Here is a 19057-nt window from a genome sequence, read left to right as displayed (position 1 = left end):
GAGCAACCATCTAGATGGGCAAAAATAATTAATTGCAGGAAACCTGAGGGCCCCCCCTTTTTTCCCCAAGAACTGTATTTGCATTGAGTTCCTCTCCATCTCATTTCCGAAGGATGCTCAAGGTTGCTGAGCTTCGCTTGGGATTTTCATACAAGGCCACTTGTGGTCTGTGTTACACTGTCCAGGTGTTGGGACTCAGCGGGTTGCATTCAGAACTAAATGTGAATTCTGAATTAAATGAACCCAGAAGGCATGAGCAAAGCGATAAATCTGGTCTTTTGCCTGCATTACTGCATTTGGTCAGCTTGATGATTCTTTTCAGGTCTTACCTGAAATGTTTTTCATCTCAAACGCAAGAATGAACTAAACCAGAGAACAGATATTACATTGTATCTTCCACCCTAGTTAGTCAATATCTGATTAAATATAATTGCATGAATTTATCATGATAGAAACTGTTTCAAAGTAATTTAAATACAGCCTGAAATTAAAAGTTTTACTGTATATTCAATATGTACTATTTTCAGGTTTATCTTCAGTTTCTTATCAAGACCGATGCTGTGTATTATCTATTATGACAATGTTGCTTCTTGTAAGGTTGAGAGTGTAATGGAATTTTCTGGACCAAACTGCTAATAACTGATAATTTTAATGAAAATCACCAAGATTATACCAATGAAAACAAATCCTGAAGACAGGTGTTATCACTTTCTTTATGTTAATACAGATGTGACAGTTTTTACGTATGAAAGTAGGATGAATCACTGCTAAGTATAAATATGTTGAGAATTTAAACATGGTATAAATACAAAAGCTATTACGTAAGAAAAAAAATAACATGTACATTAAGATCAGAAACCAGCTCTTTTCTGATGTGGCCCATACCATGAACATTTTTTGAGACTTAAGAACTCTTCCCACTTGAATGTGATGTATCCGAAATATCTTGAAACTCCTGTAAAATCTGTGTAAATAAGTGGCTGCTTGGTAGTTTTTTGGGACGAAAGAGGAGAAATTTGAATTACTGGGCTGAATCATAAATGTTCAGATTTTGGGGTTTTTATTCTCTGTCTTAATCTCTCTTGTTCTGGAGCTTTTCCATGGTGTGTAACAGATGTGGAGGTTTGCTGCAGCAGGCACTTAGAAATTGGGCTCCTGCTTTGTATGGGAGACCAAGACGGACATTTCTCGCTTCCAACGCTGCACAGTGATAATTTTAATGAGTTGTATGATGTAGAACTGCTCCGGCAACAGGACTCGGTCCATTCCTGTCTCGATGCCGATGTGGCTCTGGTATTCATCTGAAATGTTGGAGAGCTTCATTAAAAACCCTTTGTCACAGAGACCTCTCCGGAGCAACCGGTTGCCTGTCAAGCTCGGAGGTCAGGGACTTTTAATGAGAGTCCTGAATTCCAGAGAAACACCCAAGTAATGCCTGATTGTCTGCTCTAAGCTGGCTCATCATGTACTGATAAGCAACCCCTGCTTCTCCTGTGGTATTTCTGATGTTCCTTTTGTGTATCCCGTGTTTACGCATGGTACGGAGCTGAAGCAATTCCAGATCTGGTACTTCAGTTGTCAGGGATCTTAAATGTAGGACATGGGGTCTGCATTCAGAACTGGATTTTCCACCTGTAATCTAGTCTCAGTTTAAGTTTAGCCTGTCTATAGCATGATAATATTCATGCTAAAGATAAATTACAGAAGAGACACATCATAGACTGTTATCAGATCCCTTGCTGTTTATTTGCACTGGCAGTTTTCTTCTTAAGAATCTACCAAAATCATTTACAATGTCTGTGTTTGTAAGATGGGGCTGCAGGTCCCCTGGGGAGCTGGGTCTCTCCTCTCTTTTTGCCCTAACCAAGAAACCTGTACAACAGATTTGCCCTCAGTAAATCTGACACACAAGGACTATGAAATGCAGTGACCACCAAGTTACCCTTAGGCTGAGCCTGCTCCCTTGGTGGTTCAAGTCTTTTAGCAAGCTTTTTCTCATTTTGTTAATTCCAGGATCAAAGAAAACAAGACACCCAATTATCTGAATTATGCTTCTACAACAGAACTGGGTTTTTCCTCATTGGGCATGGCAGAGCCTGGGGAAGTCCTTCCTTTTGTTTGGGTTCTTAATGCTACAAACAGCTGACCTGGAAGCCAGGAGTGGTCACCAGTTTGTCTGGAAAACAGGTAGGAAAAAGATACGTTGGCTTTTCTAATAAGTAATTCCTGCATTCGAGGATGGAGGGATTGCCCTTTCTCCATTCTGTTTTAGCTCAATAATAAATTTAAAAAATCTGATAATGTCTTCTCTTGTGTATATATTTTTTTGTGAAGTAGGGTATTTAGTCTCTATTTTGAATTAGTAATCTTCATGTCTGTTGCAGTTGTGCACCAGAGTGACTCTAGAGTTTAATTCAGTGCTTTTAGTCCAACAGTAAACATTTCCTGGATCCTGATATCGCCATCCTCATGTTGATTCATTTGAAATATTTAATCGCTTTCTTTTTGTGTTTGAAGGCAAAGGGCACACCAGCGTCTTTCAGGATGAAATGAGCCAGAAGTCCATGCTCTTGGTTGATCTGTTTATAATTAAGATTTCATTGGTACTTTTTGTGAAGTATTTCTGTCAGTCAGATTGGATACATGCAGTGTTTGAATGTTCAAAATCGGGCACACACGAGGTGTGGAAACCGTTGTGAATACACATTGATAGCAGAGCGATTCTTAGTGACAGGGAGGAGGTGGACAGGAGGTGGTGTGATACAGACGCATCAAACTAAGCATGACACATGGGATGTTTATTTTGTAGCACAACACAGCAACAAAGCATGTTCAATGAAGTGGAAAGATTGGCAAATTTGGGAAATGTTTACTCAAAGTACTTCATCAAAAATATGCAACTGAACCAGAGGTTTCATTGCCCACGATCCCTTTGAGGTTTCTTTTGTGACTGAGCAACAGAGCGTTTAAATTTGATGGAAAAATAATCCCCCCCCCCCCCCCTTTTTGGAGAGGTTCTTTGCTGGTTTCGTTATTTGTTTTTTAATTATAGTTCTGTAGAGGGTAAGAGACTGAATTAGATGAATAGTGAAGCAATTATTCTGGGAGGACTCCTGTCCTTCTGGTGGGGCCAATGCAAGCTTCTCACCCCACCCTCTGGGATGGGAGTGCTGGTTAAATACAATCTGATATTTCTAAAGAACTGTTTTTTACAGTGTCTTGCATGTAAAATGAAGAGGAAGTAAACAGCAGCATAAACTGTTTTTCTCGAATTTGCTGTTATTTACATGATTTTTGAACAAACTTTGGAAGGTAGTGTTTTTATAAGACAAATTAGACCCCCTCAGTGCTGTCGTTCTCCTTGGTTCTGCAGTGTGTTGTACCATCGGTCTTTGGAGGTGTGCATTGGAAATCATAAAAATGTAATTTCACGTGATTATTCCAGCTGAAGATAAAGAGATTCTGATGCTTCAAAGGCATCTGAGGTAGATGTGTTTAGAACCGAAACAAGGTGGTGCAGAGGTGTGTGTGGACAAGGGGTACCTTGCTCTGAAAGCCTGCTGATGAGCTTGTTGCAAAGGTCTGTCTTCCAGATGCAGAAAATTGTCAGTTTTTGTGACTCATACACTGAATTAGAAATATCTGAGCTCTCGAATCGTTCTAAAAGCCTTAAATCCCGGGAGGATTTTGATGCACTTTCTCTGTTTATGTAGTGATGAGAGGTAGAAAACAACTTTGAGTGAAATGTTTTCCAAATGAAAAGAACCGGTGAGCTTGAGCCAAATTCATTGTCCGTTTGACAAAAACAAAGATTTATTTTTTTCTCTCCAGTTAAATATTTTTTATATTTGTAAACAAATTGTTAATTTTTTCATTATTTTGTTGAAAATTAGGAAAAAGTTATATCAAAACCCAAAACGTTCAGGTTTAAGTGGAAATTAATATTACATTCACCCCAAACACCTTGTATTGCTAAGAAACCAAGTATTATTTGTGAAGCTTCTCCTTTCTCTGCAGCGGTAGTGAAGCAGCAGCATTTCTAGATCCTGAATCTTGGTCTTTTGCAGTTGACCTAAGAAATGACACAATGGGCTGAGCTTTCTTTTGAAATGGTTTTCGGTACAATTAATCACAAAGGTGTATCTGTCTTTCAGAAGGCTACAGGAAGTGTTTTGGGAAGAGGGGGTTGGTAACTTGAACAGAGCAGGTGGATCCAGACAGGTAGAGGGGTTAACATAACCTGTTGCAGCAGGGTATTAATAGTAAAATAACTTTTGGGGTGTAGATCATGGAGATCTTGGCCTAATGATTTGAATAATAATGATAATAGTCACAGAATGTTAGGGATTGGAAGGGACCTGGAAAGCTCATCCAGTCCAATCTCCCCGCTGGAGCAGGAACACCCAGCTGAGGTTACACAGGAAGGTGTCCAGGCGGGTTTGAATGTCTGCAGAGAAGGAGACTCCACAACCTCCCTGGGCAGCCTGGGCCAGGCTCTGACACCCTCGCTGAGAAGAAGTTTCTTCTCATGTTTAAGTGGAACCTCTTGTGTTCCAGTTTGAACCCTTTACCCCTTGTCCTATCATTGGTTGTCACCGAGAAGAGCCTGGCTCCATCCTCCTGACACTCACCCTTTGTATATCTGTAAACATTAATGAGGTCACCCCTCAGTCTCCTCCAGCTCCAGAGCCCCAGCTCCCTCAGCCTTTCCTCACACGGGAGATGCTCCACTCCCTTCAGCTTCTTTGTTGCCCTGCACTGGACTCTCTCCAGCAGTTCCCTGTCATAATGATGATAATAATAAGAATAATGATGATGATGATAATGATAATATCACCCCATAGTTTGACACTTCTGTGCCCAATACAAAAAGATAACAGGAATTAAATAAAAGCACTGCATAGTGAACCTAAAATGAATTAGCACTTAATGTCAGAACTGAGCAGATCCATTCTGATAGAAAGAAAACCTGCAGCTGTTGTCTGTTTTGTAGGGAAACAGTCTAATGAGAAATGAGCAATCCCTAATAGGAAAAGAGATGATGCGTTTTGTTTGTAAATGTTGAATTGTGTGTTGCAAGCATGTCAGGTTACTTACCTGCTGTAGAGAAATTCAACTTCTTATTGAAATGCCATGCTTTGTAATTAAATGAGATTATACTACGGAAAGCTCTGACTTTAAGAAAATGAATTTCTAAGTACTAAAGCAAATTTTCCTGAATGGAGAAGTCCAGAGATGCATCCTTAATATGGATGGGGAAAAATAAGCATATAAGTACTGAAGTTTCTAAAGCAGGCTTTTTCCCAGCTAAATCCTTGACTTTATCTGATGCAGACTCGTACATTTTCATGCTGAGCTTGGTGGTCTTGGTACAGGTGAAAGCATCTGTGTTAAAATCACTGCATCTCCGAAAAACCCAGGCTCTGTATTTCGAACATTTGAGAACTTGGCGGTGTGAGGTAGGTGATACGTACTCTTCCCTCAGCTATTCGAAAGCTGACACTTGCATTTTGCTTATTTGTGGCCTGTTTTAAACCCATTTATTTGAGCTTTAGGTTTCTAGAGATGATATATTAATATCTAAGTATCTGTACACTTTATCTTCTGGCTTCAAGACATTTCTTGTCAGATACTTATTTCGTGGCCACCAGCCTAAACATGAAAGCAATAATTATACCAATTAAATTACTCAGCAACTTCAAATAGCTGAATAATTTTCTGACACTTGCTAAATAACAAAGCAGTTTTAGCGACACAATCTTGAGAAAATTTAATTGGATCTAAGTCCTTGTAAATTAATGGTGTTTAATGCAATAGCCAATTAGCAATTTGTGTATTTCACCGTGTTGATTTTCTTCAACTCTTGAATGGTCCTGAAAGTGCCTGGAATTGCTGTAGTGCAAATGTGTTTTAATGGTAGCCATCCAAGCTTTTAAAACTATAAATAGGATATGGATACACACATGAATCCACAGCATGATTCTAGTTGGCCTATTTTTTGCCAAAACTCTAAAATTTAGTACTCAGGTCTAAATTGAGTCTAAAATACGTGCCACACAGGAAATATCTCAGGTGATTTACAGGAGAGGGGCTGATAATTAGGATGACAAATTGCTGACAATCAGCCCTACCCAGAGACACCCACAATCACCACATGGGCAGGTTGGAGTTTCAGCATTGCTGCTGGTGCCTTCAGCTCCTCCATCAAGCACACCTCAGTAACTGGGCACACGCTGTTCCCCCAATATACTGACAGAAATGAAGGGGATAAGAGACATACCCTATAAAACCTGACTCTCAGAGCTAAAACAGTGATGTAGCTTTTTCTTAATAACCACAGTATCTTAATTTTATTTTTTTCAATGAAAATGTTCTGGTTTTAGGAAAATTGTTCTCTAATTTTGGTAAAATGCTATTTGACATGGAAATAATATCCCGTGTACTACAGGAGGGAGGAGGAGGACTGTAAGAAGCCCTGACGTGGTGTCCCAGTGAGTTCTCCATCTGTAATTCTCTCTAGAAAATGAACCAGGATGGGGATTTAGCCCAGCAGGGGCGAATGGAAGAGCACTAAAAGTGAGGTATCAGACTGGGAAATGGATTTGTAATACAGCTGATCACAGTTGAGAGATTTTTACCTGAGGAGGAAACCATTAATCTTCTGGTGTTTGTGGGCTTCTGGGAGCTCGGTGTGGTGAGCCATAAGTTTTCTTGCCCCAAGTGAACACACGAGAACTTTAATTCAGAGTTATTACCCATATTTGAAAGTCATTCTTAAAATAGGGTTAGCAAATGGATTTTGATCATTAGCCTTTCTTCAGAAACAGTCCGTAATGGAAAAGGGTACGAAATGAACTTTTCAGAGAACAGCTTCTGAGGTGGAGGAACCTTTGAACTACTCGTGAAGGTGGGTGAGCCAGTTACGGGTAAGATGAAAAAGATCTTTTGTTCTCTGTTCTCAGATAATACTGCCAGAAATGCCCTTTCTCAAGATCTTAATTTCAGGAAGGCCAAGTGCTGGTTTGGAAGTGCCTTTGACCTTATGTCTTAAAAGACAAACTTTTACCTACGTACACCAAATGTTAAAAGGCGTCCAGATCTTCAAAGGACAACAGAGCTCAAACCTACTGGAAATCAGGTTAAAAGAACTCTGCAGCAAGTGATGTTTTCCCGAAAGCTCTACAAGATGAAGAATGATAATCTATCCTAGATTAAGTTTTTGTTCCATTAGATAGGAAATCAGTTCATGAATGAAGGGCAAGTGTCTTTTCAGAGATGTTTCTGTGGCTTGTGGAAGTTTTAGAATATTTCCTGAACTATCTGATGCTTCCAAACTTCTTATTTTGTTGCAAATGTTCTGGTGGTAGGTTATTCTTATGCTGACTTGGAGGGCAGAATTTTAAATATTTGAACTCTAAACTAGAAATTTAGCCTGGATTTAACAAAATTTTAAACAATTCTAAGGTTCTTGACTATACTGAGAGTTCAGGACTGCAGCGGTTATCTTGGGTTATAGGTCACAATCTTGTGATATTGACAGCGGCAACTATTAGTAAATAATTTTTAAAAGACCTATTAAGTTCCATTTTAAAACTACTCACGTGGTTGCCAAAAACTTGATTCAAAAGTTGTTTTAGAATGATAAACCTTCTGAGTAACACCTTTAACTTTATTCATGATCAGTTTATATCGTTGTATTTGAGCCAGATTATTTAATTTAAATAACTCTTTGGTAGTTACTTCTGATGTGTGTGTGAATTAAGGACACCGAGCTATTCTGGACTCGTAGTGGTAAACATATCCTATTTGAACTGGTTAGGCAAACTAAATATTTTCTAAACATTGCTCCTCAGAATTATATTAAATGCCAGATAAGATTTCACCCATTGATATTTTACAATTTTAATTTGAAGTGCTTGGATTAAAATATCCCAGATTCACATATGTGGTGCTCTTTTTCAATATTTTGTAATAAACAGTTTGAAGTAGTTAAGTAATTTTTTAAAAAATTTGTTAGTATAGTTTCATTAAGTAGCCATTTAAAAAGTGATTATAAAAATAGGACTTTAAAATGAGTTCTAAATTTGTCTAAATTCTCTACAAAGATTATTTTATGGGACAACATAAATTATAATTTTATTTCTGCAAATATTAAAAAAAAACCAATAACACTTGAAACTTTGTGAAGGAAGTTGAAATTTTCATAGCAGCAAAACTTAATGTGCTGGCTGATATCAGTCAGTGATATTTCAGCAGAGCTTTGTGGCCACTCTTAAATGATCTTGTGTTTCTGTAGAGAGGAGTGCAATTGTTTCAGGTTGCTAAATATTCATTATTCCTTACCTTTCCTATCCACATTTTTACCTTTGTGTTCCTTACACCTTTAGATTTTATTACGTGTGGTTCTGCTCTTTCACCCTTACCATCCCAGTTCTGATCTGGTCTCCTCATCTGCTATTGTTTTCTCAACAGTTGAATCCCGACTTGTCTTGAAGTTGTGGAGATGCATCTGTTGCCTTACTCCAGAGGTGGTACAGATCATATGTAGGTGGGTGAGACATTTTGAAGTTGCTGGAGACCCTGTGTCCTCAGGCAGTAAATGCTGGTGAGTTTGTCTGAGAGCTGGACAAATGTACGTGAGGAGCTCCATCCCTCTCCTGGAGAACCTTTCTTATGCTGGAAGCTCATCTTCTGGCCTGTCCTGTCCTGTCCTCCAGGTGCTGGAGCTCTGCTGCAGTGTTGGATTGATGTGCCACCGCAGCCCATTGCAGACCCACCTGGGTTCTGTCCACCAGAGTTTCTCGATTTAACCTTAATCCACAGGGCGGAAAGCTCAGCCTATGGGTCATGGCTGAAGAACCTGCCTTGTTGGCCCAGAGAACGTCAGTGCCAGAGACATCAGGATTGTTCCTGCAGGAGTTGTGGTTTGGAAAGCAAGCTCAGAGATGCAGAAATGCTTTAACTGTTGCCCTTTTCCCGTGTCGGTAAAACCTGGGATGTTCTTATTAGGACAGGATGGGAGGAAATGGCCTGAAGTTGCGCCAGGGAGGCTTAGATTGGATATTAGGAAAAATTTATTCACGGAAAGCGTTGTGAAGCATTGGAACAGACTGCCCAGGGCAGTGGTGGAGTCACCATCCCTGGAGGGGTTTAAAAGACATAAAGATGAGGTTCTTAGGGACGTGGTTTAGTGCTGGAGTTAACGGTTGGACTCGATCTTGAGCATTTCTTCCAACCAAAATGATCCCGTGATGAGCTCTGCTTTCCTGTAGGGACTTGAAGACACCAGTGGAAGGTTCTTGGTGGCACCACTTAAAGAAAGAATCACTGGCTTCTGTAGTTTTTCCTAAAAAAGCACACTGCAGCGAGCAATATGGGAACAATAGAGTATCAATCAAATTAAAAAGGCAAGCAAAGGAGGAACTGAATTGACGCTGAAATATGTATTAACGCTTTACGTGCTTGTGGATGACAGGGAGGTGCTGGTTCCTCCGCACAGGCCGCTCACCGACAGCTCTGCTGGGTTGGGGTGGAAGCTGTTACAGCCTGTGCCTGGTAATTTTGTTATTGTTGAGCTTGCAAAACTATTTCAGCAGTTCTTTCACACAGAGACTACACACTTTAACAAATATCTTTTTCTAACCGACATGAAATGTTCAGTAGGTGGTGGTTTAAACTAGATTACACAGGAGATTCACACTAATCTTTTAATGTCCCTCTTCCCTTTCTGAGAATAATAGTTTTTGAGAATAAGGTGCTTTTTTCTGGTTTTTGTTGGTATTGGGAAAAGTATAAGTTAGGCGTCTTATCCTTTTCTTTCCTCAATAGTTACTATGGGAACAGAGCTGTGGGTCACGGGGGAAAATCTGCAAAAGTGGTTCCTTTTAAATTGTTCATTTAGGAAAAAAAAAATAAAGATAGCTTATTATTGGGATTGTGGTACTTTTCATTCAACTTTGTTGGATTGTATTGTTGTACATATTTCACTCACAAAAGCAGCACAGTGAGTGGCAAGAAAAACAGATGGGGATGTTTTTGTACTTTTTCCTTGGGGTTAATATTTTTTTAATTGAATGCAGCTGTTGGAAAGATTTCTGTTGTTACATATAGGCGGAGCATTAAAAATGGATGATCACGTTTTCAGCCTGTTTCAGTGGAGAAGTAGATTTAATTATTCTGCTGCCCTTGTTCAGAACCCTGCAGTGGGTTTTTTTTATTATTATTATTAATTATATCATAAGTTAGTTACAGAATCACAGGATGTTAGGGATTGGAAGGGACCTCGAAAGATGATCCAGTCCAATCCCCCTGGAATAAGAGTTTCACTTTGCCACTTAATGGAACGATTTCAATAAATAAGGGTAATCACTTCCTCATTCAGCTCCTGTGTAGAGCAGAATAATTGTGGGTGAAAATGCAGAAAATTGTATTAAAATCTCTAAGATGCACATTGTTGTTCTCTTGTTCTCAGTATGCAGAAAATGCAGCTGACTCTTTCTAGGGACATGAGTTTTGGGTAGTGTGACCACTGGTACCTGCATTTCCCTAGATATCTTGTTTTCCTGGTATGTTTGTGAATAGTTCTGCTGTAATCCACTTCATCTTTTTAATTTTTTTTTTTAAGAAAAGAGCAAAAAACAGGAACAGAAGTTGAAAGGGTTGGGGGATATTTAGTGGTAATGCACATTATTGACATAATGTTATGGTTTATTTTGATCACCCTCAGCTGGCTGATATATTTAGCGGGCATTTCATTCTGTCCACTGGTTTTGAATAGATGAGCTGCAGTTTGCTAAGATCAGTAGGAGTCTGGAGTGTGAATCCAGAGGCAGAATCTGGTCCTTACCGTTGCCCAGTGTCTACCACCTTGTAGACCTCTGCAGTCCCTTCTTCTACAGACCTTTATGGTTAAATCTATCTCTGTGCCTTATTGTGTGTAACAGCGATTTAGGATTATAAAGCTAAATTTGGAAAAGTATGTTAAAACCTCATTATAGCGGTTCTAAAAATATTGGTTCTGTATACAGGAGGATGAGTTGTAGGCAGCTGCTGAAGTACATCCAGCTTTTGTGTGGCATGTCCTGGAAGGCTGGCCGTGAAAAATCACTTTTCCAATGAAATCTTAATGAAAACTTTGCTGCTCCGAACGCTAAGCTCCGCTCCCTGTGCGGTTAGTGGTTTCATTTCTTTCTCAGCAGTTGGGTAATGATTATGGCTCCAGATGCTGCAGGAGTGATAAAGAGAGTGATTAATTCCAGTTGAAAGGACACATGTTCAAAGAGGAGCCAGCCCGACGCCTCGGCCGCGCAGCCCGCGTCGCGAGCTGGTACCCAGCTGTTCCCGGGGAAAACACCAGTAAACCACCGTTATTTCTCTTAAGCTGATGTATTTGCTGCTTGGTTTTGCCCCCTCATTGATGTGTTATTTTTTTCCCTTCACTGCATTCCATGGGATCGAGTTTTAAAAGGTGTCTGTTTATAAATCGGTGCTGTCAGACTTTCAGAAGACATTGAGAAGGGGCTGTTGCCACCAGTTCAGAGTTATGTTTATACCCCATACAGAACAAACTGATAATTAAATGATTCATATTCTCCAGCATAGTTAACAGCAACTTTAAAAGTGTTCCTACGCTTTATTTGCAATAATAGTTCCCACTGAACGACTTCATGAAAAATCCTGACATTTCAAGTATTAAATTTTCAATATGCTTAAAAAATTAAATGTGTAAGGTAGGTACTTTAATAAGCCTTTATTAGGACTTTATTGACCTATTGAATAGGTCAACAGAAGTATGAAACATGGCTGGTGGTGCCAGCCACGTGATTTAATACAGGGCGAGGGATATCTGGTGTTTATTGTGGTATCACCTGAACTTTTTCAATGATTGGTGTCCTCTGGGTTTTATTCCATCACCCCTGAGATCCGAAGACCTTCAAATATCAATAGTTTAAAAATACCCACCTATGTATGAGCCATGTTTTACTTCTCTGCAGCATGACATTTATAACCATAAATTTCACAAGTCTGAAGCTGCTGAAGACTAAAATAAATTCAGTGCTCATGACATCTTTAAGATCTTTTGACCCATTAGTTAAATTAATTTATATCACCCAGTTGCTTTTTAAGCAAAATAAGCACTTTCCTCCTAGCTTTTGAAAATCTTCATAGTGGAGACACTGGATATAGAACAAATGTTTCTGTACATTTAGTCAATTCTGATGTGTATTAGCTGTGTAGTTTTGAAGCAACTTCCTGGATGGAGTACAGAATTGGAGTTTTTACAAACAAGGATTAAATGGAAACTGTGATGATAAAACACCAGAACTTTTCAGAAGTTCTTTTATTAAATGTGGTGCACCTAAGGTAGCACTTGTGTGGAAGTAAAAAATGAACTTCAGTAAGTTGTTGGCACTTCTGTGTGTTAAATGCATACCCTGGATTACTAGAATAACACAATTTATCCAAGCTTTCAATATTTCCAGTTAAACTAATTCAGGACCTCTGTTTTTCAACTGGCATTAAATATTTCGTTACCCAGGTATAGTTGTATCTTGATTTCAACCATTGTTCATGTGGAAGTTCGTGACTCTGCAGATGTGTATTGCCCAATGTAGCTTTATTCGCTGGCAGTGGTGAGCTCAGAATGTGTGAAGTTGTGTCTGTGCTTACCAGGCAACCAATGTGCATTCATTTTGAAGTTGTAGAAATCCGATGATGAGGGTTTATCCAAACTTTAACTGTTATTGATCGTACTTTTCTCTTAAGGAAATATCAATCCTCTATGTTCTGCATTCCTCTGCAAAGTACTAAGAAAACTGTACCTCTAGAATTGACTCCAAACACAAAAAAGTGTGCAAAAATAGAAGAGCCACGTATATCCTTGTACGTGTAGCACTGAGATGCAAGTTATATGGTGAGTCTACATGTTCCATATGTCACTTATATTTTAGTACCTGTGTATGTATGTTTATACGTTGCTTTTTGTGTGTATTTATATGTTGACTGTGTATACTTGTGTTGCCATCTACCCAAGGACACTGGTGTAGCGGCAGAAATAGAAATGTAACTCAGTGTTTTGAAGACGTGGAGAAGAATCAAATGAGAGACAGGGAAGTTGGAGTAAATGATGGCAGTAATGTTATTGTGCCCTCGGGGTCTTGCAAAGTACAGTACTTAAAACCCAATTTTTGCTTTGTAGATAAGTGAGCGTGTCTCAGTTAAGTCAATATACCTGTGCAGTAGATGATAAAGCTTGGTATTACATACCTGCTTTGATATTTTTCATACTTACTTCTTTAAAGCTAACGTTATATTTATGTTTGGAACACTCGAAAGTACCTTATGCTTTTTGTTATGAACTTTCAAATGTGTTGCTTGGTTTAGTAATGGGAGCTCAGGCAGCCCAGAATTTTCACCCTCATGTTAGGTAATTATTGCTGCCTAATTGACCAGCGACCTTTGCTAGGACTCCGTCAAAAAAAATCAGGGAGTGACATGAGGGGATGGAAAATCAAATAAATAGCAAAGCAGGTGTGAAAGTGTAATTTTGTGCAGTTACATTTAAATATTGAAGGCTGTTTTTTTTTAAATGAAAACAAAGGTGATAAACCAATAAAATCCCTACTTTGCCTACAGTTATTTCAAAATTTTAATATACTTCGATATATTAAAAAGTTTTACTTATTCATATTCTTCACTATGATTTACTTGTCCTTGATTGATTTTTTTTTTTTTTTTTAAATGGATGAGTCAGCTTTCAAGGTCCTCAAAATGATTTAATTATTACAGCACACAGGGCCCCAAATCACATTTAAGGTATTTTGATAGAGTTTATGGAATAAACTGGTGAACAGATGCAGAGAGTTGCTGGAACTTGCATGTAGTCAGTGATTTCTGCTTGGAAGGAGGTTCCCCATAGACCTGAACTGAAAAGTCAGGAGCCAACCTCAGTGTGTGCTGTTTGATACAATGTCCTTCGGTTAAATATATTGTAACGATATGTCTGTGTGTCTTAGTGTGTCGGGCTACAGAAATGGTAAAATCAGTGTTCTGAATATATTACCAAATAAAACTATGCTGCAGTCAATAAAGCAATTACATAAAAAGCATTACAGTCAACTTCAATTCCAATATTAGCAGTAATAATCAATCATTTTCAATCCAAGGCATGGTCTAATCGCTTTTTGTTGCCGCTTTGAAAGGTTACATTACTCACTTATCTTGCAACTGAGCAACCTTTTCATGTTTGCCTCATGTAGGATTTTATAAATGTTCTTTCTTTTAATCTCAGTATTTTGGTATTGGTGATTTTTTTTTTTTCTCATCCCAATATGATTTCTTACAGTTCTTACACTTTTTTGGAGTAGAAGACCTAACTCAGATTTGCTCCTTGTGCTGGTGCTGCCGCTTTTCTTTGTGGTGCAACAAGCATCCCACGTTAGTAGTGTCATTCAGCTTCGTGCAGCGCTTGCTCCTGCGCAGGTCGAGGACTGTCCTCGCTTTGGCACCCTCAGATCTGAGTCTGACCCGCTCGCACAGCCTGTTCTTCAGTCACATCCCCGTGACCCACAGCGGTTTCCCTCCCTGGCTTTGTTTAATTCCTTGCTTAATCAGGTGTCGAGGGTTTAGATTGCGGGGTGACAATCAAACCCTGGCAGATGTATTGTTAACCTCCTCTCCTCCCCCCTTCCCACTCAGGACAGGCGATCGGGAGGGAAAGAAGGACAGAGAGAAGAGAGTTGGAAAAATTAAAGATGTTTTACTAATGCTACTAATAAGAATAGAGAAAATAATACAAAATATACAAAACCAATCTTGAAAGTCTCAGCAACTGCAGAGCTGGCACCCAAAGTCCTGGACTGGACTCTGCAGCCAACTGGAGCTGGATTCAGTCTCTCACTAGGCCTCAGTTCGCAGGGATGACCAGCAAGGTCCTCTCCTAATGTCAGCTGTAAGGAAAAAAAGGGGCGAGATCCTCCTGATCTCCCACTTTTATATGAAGTATTCATGTGAATGGAATGTTATACACAGTTGGTCAGTTTCTTGGTCACTTGTTTCTCGCTGCCTCTCTCGCGAGATGTCCATCCATGCTTATCAATAACTTCCCATTCCATTGCTTTGTTTACCAAAACATGTATCTGGTTCTCCAGGAAAATGCAGCTAATATGAAGGCTTTAGCTGACAGGCAAAATTCACTAAAAGAGAAACTTATGTTTTTAACAAAACCAGGACATCAGGTAATTCAGCAAACAGTTGAGGGCAATTGTACTAGTAGTACTAGTACTAGTAAGTTGGTACTTTAACAGGAAGACAGGCATACGGGAAAAAGATTATTTCCATCCAGCTTTCTTCCTGCTTCACCTAAGGACAACAGGTAGATGAGTGGTTGACTGAGAAAACGACAGATTTCATTCAGCTTCTTCTCTAAAAGTTTTATAGGGCCTGTTTTTGTCTTCCTCTCTTCCTCCCCAGAGCCCAGAGTCTTTGTGAAACATCCTTGTTTTCAGCTCTTCTGACACAAAATCCTAGCCTTTTTACTTGTGTACAGTGCCATTTAGACAATATTCATCACAATCCAAAATATTGACTTTTAAACAAAAGAATATCTCCTTTTTTTTTAGGTATGAACCTGACTAACAGGTAGTGGAATTACTGTATCCTGGATGATGGCCCATAAATTTACTTCCTCCATTGGCTGGTAAAATCAGCATATTTTAATCAGCATATTTTGCACGAATGAGAGCTAAAAGGCTTTTTTTATTTTCCTATATAAATGGCAATTGAAGCAGCTGGGGAATTTTAGCTTAAGAATAAATTATCAGAGATCTGTTTCTTTTTATGTCTTTGACAGTATTGGCAAAGCTGTGTGTTAATGTATTACTGATTAATTTTTTTCTCATACCTCACCCGAATATGCGTTTTGATGCCAGTAACTGCCCTGGTATCCTATGGACGGACACACACACGTTCTGCTCTGCCTGTCTTTAGGTCGCTTTTAGCATGTGGAAGACACACACACCTGAAAGAATTTGTGTGGTGATGTTTTTAGTTTCACTCTTTATCAACACGAATCTGTTCAGTCTGACGTCTGTTGTCTTTATGCACTGACAACTGCTTGGAGGTAGCATAGGATGTTACATTAAACTGCTGATTGTTAATGTCATGAATTATTCTAGGCTGACTTTTTTAAGTAGGTTGGTAGATGCCATATGTAAAATTTCATAACTTTCTCATAAACCCCTTTTACTATCTCTCTGGAGACTCTATTGATAAACTTTCCCTTAAGCATACATACAAATTAAATGTGAGAACCTGCGGCTGAAAGGAATTGCTCCAAGGCAATGATTCACAACGATGAAAAATCAATAAGAGTTTCATTAAGGAAGGAAAGTTTAGACAGGCTCTTGGCTTTTCTTTCCTATGGAAAGTAGAGGGAGAAACCATTGATCATTTTATTCAGCCTTATTCATAGAAATAGGAGTCATAATCTTGATGCGGGTGTTTTGAAGCGTGAATGCAGCTGGGTGAAAGAACCTGGCGTCTGTGATCTCTTTGCCTGCATCCCCAGTGTGTATTTCCAAGTTCTCCTCTTCCTTTTCATTTGTATGAGCATCACCTGCTCTAAGTGGAATTATCCTCCGGAGAAGCTGCCGCGGCTGATAACTCGGGGCTCGTTTAAGCGGGTGTGTTTATGCAGGAATCTACAGCGTGGACTTGCAGAGCTGCCACCCAAAGCGGTTGTGTCCTCTCTTGGGCAGAGGTTTCCACCCGCAACCCCACTCCTCAGTGGGTCAGGGTGGGTGACCCCACCGCGTGACTCGATTCCATTGTCACATCAAGCTATACTTTTTTTCTCCTTGACATTTTTAAGGGTTTTCTGTTGAATCAGCTGCCTGAGCCGTGCCCCCTCCTGCAGGAGATGCAGTGAGGATGCTGGGGGTGAGGGTGGGAGGGCAGGGGGGCGGCTGCGTGGGGAGCGCGGACCCACATGGGCACCCACTTGCTCTGTGCGTGGGAGCCGCTCGCTCCTCATATCTCTCATTTTTTTTTAGTTTTGCTATTAAAACTTGGTGATGACACATGTTGACAGGCTTACAGTGACATTTGGTAGTTAGACATCTGTTTGTTTTCATTAAATACTGTTTTTTTGAAAAGTTTTCGCGGCGATCCGATTAAAATGCACTTAGGATGGAAAACCTGGCAGAGATTCTCTCAGCCAAAAGAAAATTGATTTCTCCAAGCGTGTTTCAAAAAATAAACCAAACAAAAAAACCCAGGAGTGCTGCCAGGGTTGAATAGTAAATCTGAGCTGTACATCTTGAGCAGCGGGCTTTTTTTGGATGCCTTGCATGAACCGAACGAGTGAGGAAGTGAAAGGCACGTGGCTGAGGGCTCTGACAGAGTCGTAGTGATGGATTAAAATCAGATGAGCGAAGCTGCTGCCACCCCTGACCATCTGCCCTGCTCTTTGTTGTGCATCCCAGAGCAGCAATATCTGGTCTGTTCGTGAATCAGCTTTTATAAAACAGTTTTTACCCTGCAATATTAAAGGAAGTTGAACTGGGACTGCTTTACTTTAATATGCCCCTCCTGTGGGTCAGCACAAATGTTGCTCTAAGCCCAAAGTTTCTTGTCAGTGTTTTAAAATTTGGGGTCTTATTTGTCACTCCAGTCCTGCAGAAGTGCTGTTGCTGATTTGCAAATATTTGATCTTATTTTGAAGGGCAAACTGCTATTTGTTACTGAGATATTTGGATGGTAATGTGCACAGTGATTACCTATATTTTATCCATCTGCAGATGATCTCTACTGCAATTTGGGGAATTATTTATCTTGGTTTTAGAGCAAAATTGGGTTGCAGTTGATTAGCTGAAGGTACAGCGCAAACCTACACTAAGTTGTAGTAAATTAATAAACAGTAATAAATGTTTGGGGCTGAGAGTCCCATGCCTTTAAGGGTCGTGGGCTGCTGGGTGACCTGTTCACCTTTCCCAATTTTTGAGTAGTGGCGAGTGAACAGATTGGATCAGATCTTTTTTCAGCATCATCTGTTCCTGCAGCTGAAGCTCCCACATGATCAGATGGTATAAATTATTTAAGATGCAGAAGCTGTGTAACCAGAGTCTCCAGTAAAGGTTAAGGCTCCATCTGTTCTGCCAACCTCGAGGACTGCGCATTTCGTGGCGTTGTCCCTCTTGCTGGGTGACATCATGAGAGTCAGGAATGTTCAGATGTGCCCCAAAATGTTGCTTCACGTTTTCTTCACAGCAGGGAAGACATCACGATGTCAGCACCGTGTGCTTGGGATGCTCTTGGCCCACCGTTGTTCAGTCTGTGCAGCTCAGTTGCACCTTCAGCACCAGGTTTACATCCTCTGACAAAAACTGGACTGGACACGGCACTGAGAGGAAACATCCACGATCTGAGACGTTCTTGTGCAATACGGGGAGAAGACATAGACGTTAAATAGGAAAAAAAAATCTAGTCTCTTGAGTCCCTGTTGTACATACTCTGTCTTGCTTAAATCATGGTTTCAACGTAAAACATAATGGCTAATTGGTATTTTAGTGATTGTGTTCAGAAATTAGGGTAGTAGCATTTTTTGTAGAACAAAACCAGATGAAATTATTCCATGTTCAGGTGGTGAAGTGCAGAACAACGGAGTTTGGAAGTTCAGACTCCTTTTCCAAGTTTTGATGCTGCCGACTTCCCCGTCTCAAAGAGCAGGAGTCGAGTTTCTGAAAAGCTCTCTGAAAGAGAACTTCCCTTTGTGACAGTTAAATTAAACATTGACACTGTCTTCTGATTTCTCCTCAAACCTAAGTAAAATATATATTCTCTATGTGCTTATATTCTACATGTATAACAGAAACAGAGCAATGTATTTTCTTAGGATGTGCATGGCTTCAGATGTGTGTTCAAGTTGTTCCAAATATCACAGCTGCTTAGAATAAAATCATGGCAGTAAGGAAGGATGAAGTTTAGTCTTGTAGCTGAAGCTTACAGATTTCTAAAGCTTAATTTTCAGAGCTTCATTTTGTCCTGTTCAGTTTATTGT

General features: G+C 39.7%; 1 protein-coding gene across 6 annotated transcripts in view; it reads left to right on the top strand.

Annotated features, from left to right (window-relative positions):
* The window catches only part of THSD7B (thrombospondin type 1 domain containing 7B), a 370487-nt gene that overhangs the window by 104998 nt on the left and 246432 nt on the right, over window positions 1-19057 (top strand). For all 6 annotated transcript variants that reach the window (XM_065841421.2, XM_071810742.1, XM_071810741.1 and 3 more), the window contains exon 3: window positions 2014-2187. In XM_065841421.2, the coding sequence (XP_065697493.1) occupies window positions 2049-2187 (139 nt within the window). In that variant the 5' untranslated portion in view covers window positions 2014-2048. The remainder of the gene's footprint in view (window positions 1-2013; window positions 2188-19057) is intronic.

This window comes from Patagioenas fasciata, chromosome 7, assembly GCF_037038585.1.
Source record: "Patagioenas fasciata isolate bPatFas1 chromosome 7, bPatFas1.hap1, whole genome shotgun sequence".
NCBI lineage: Eukaryota > Metazoa > Chordata > Aves > Columbiformes > Columbidae > Patagioenas > Patagioenas fasciata.
This window is presented reverse-complemented; position numbering and strand designations above follow the sequence as displayed.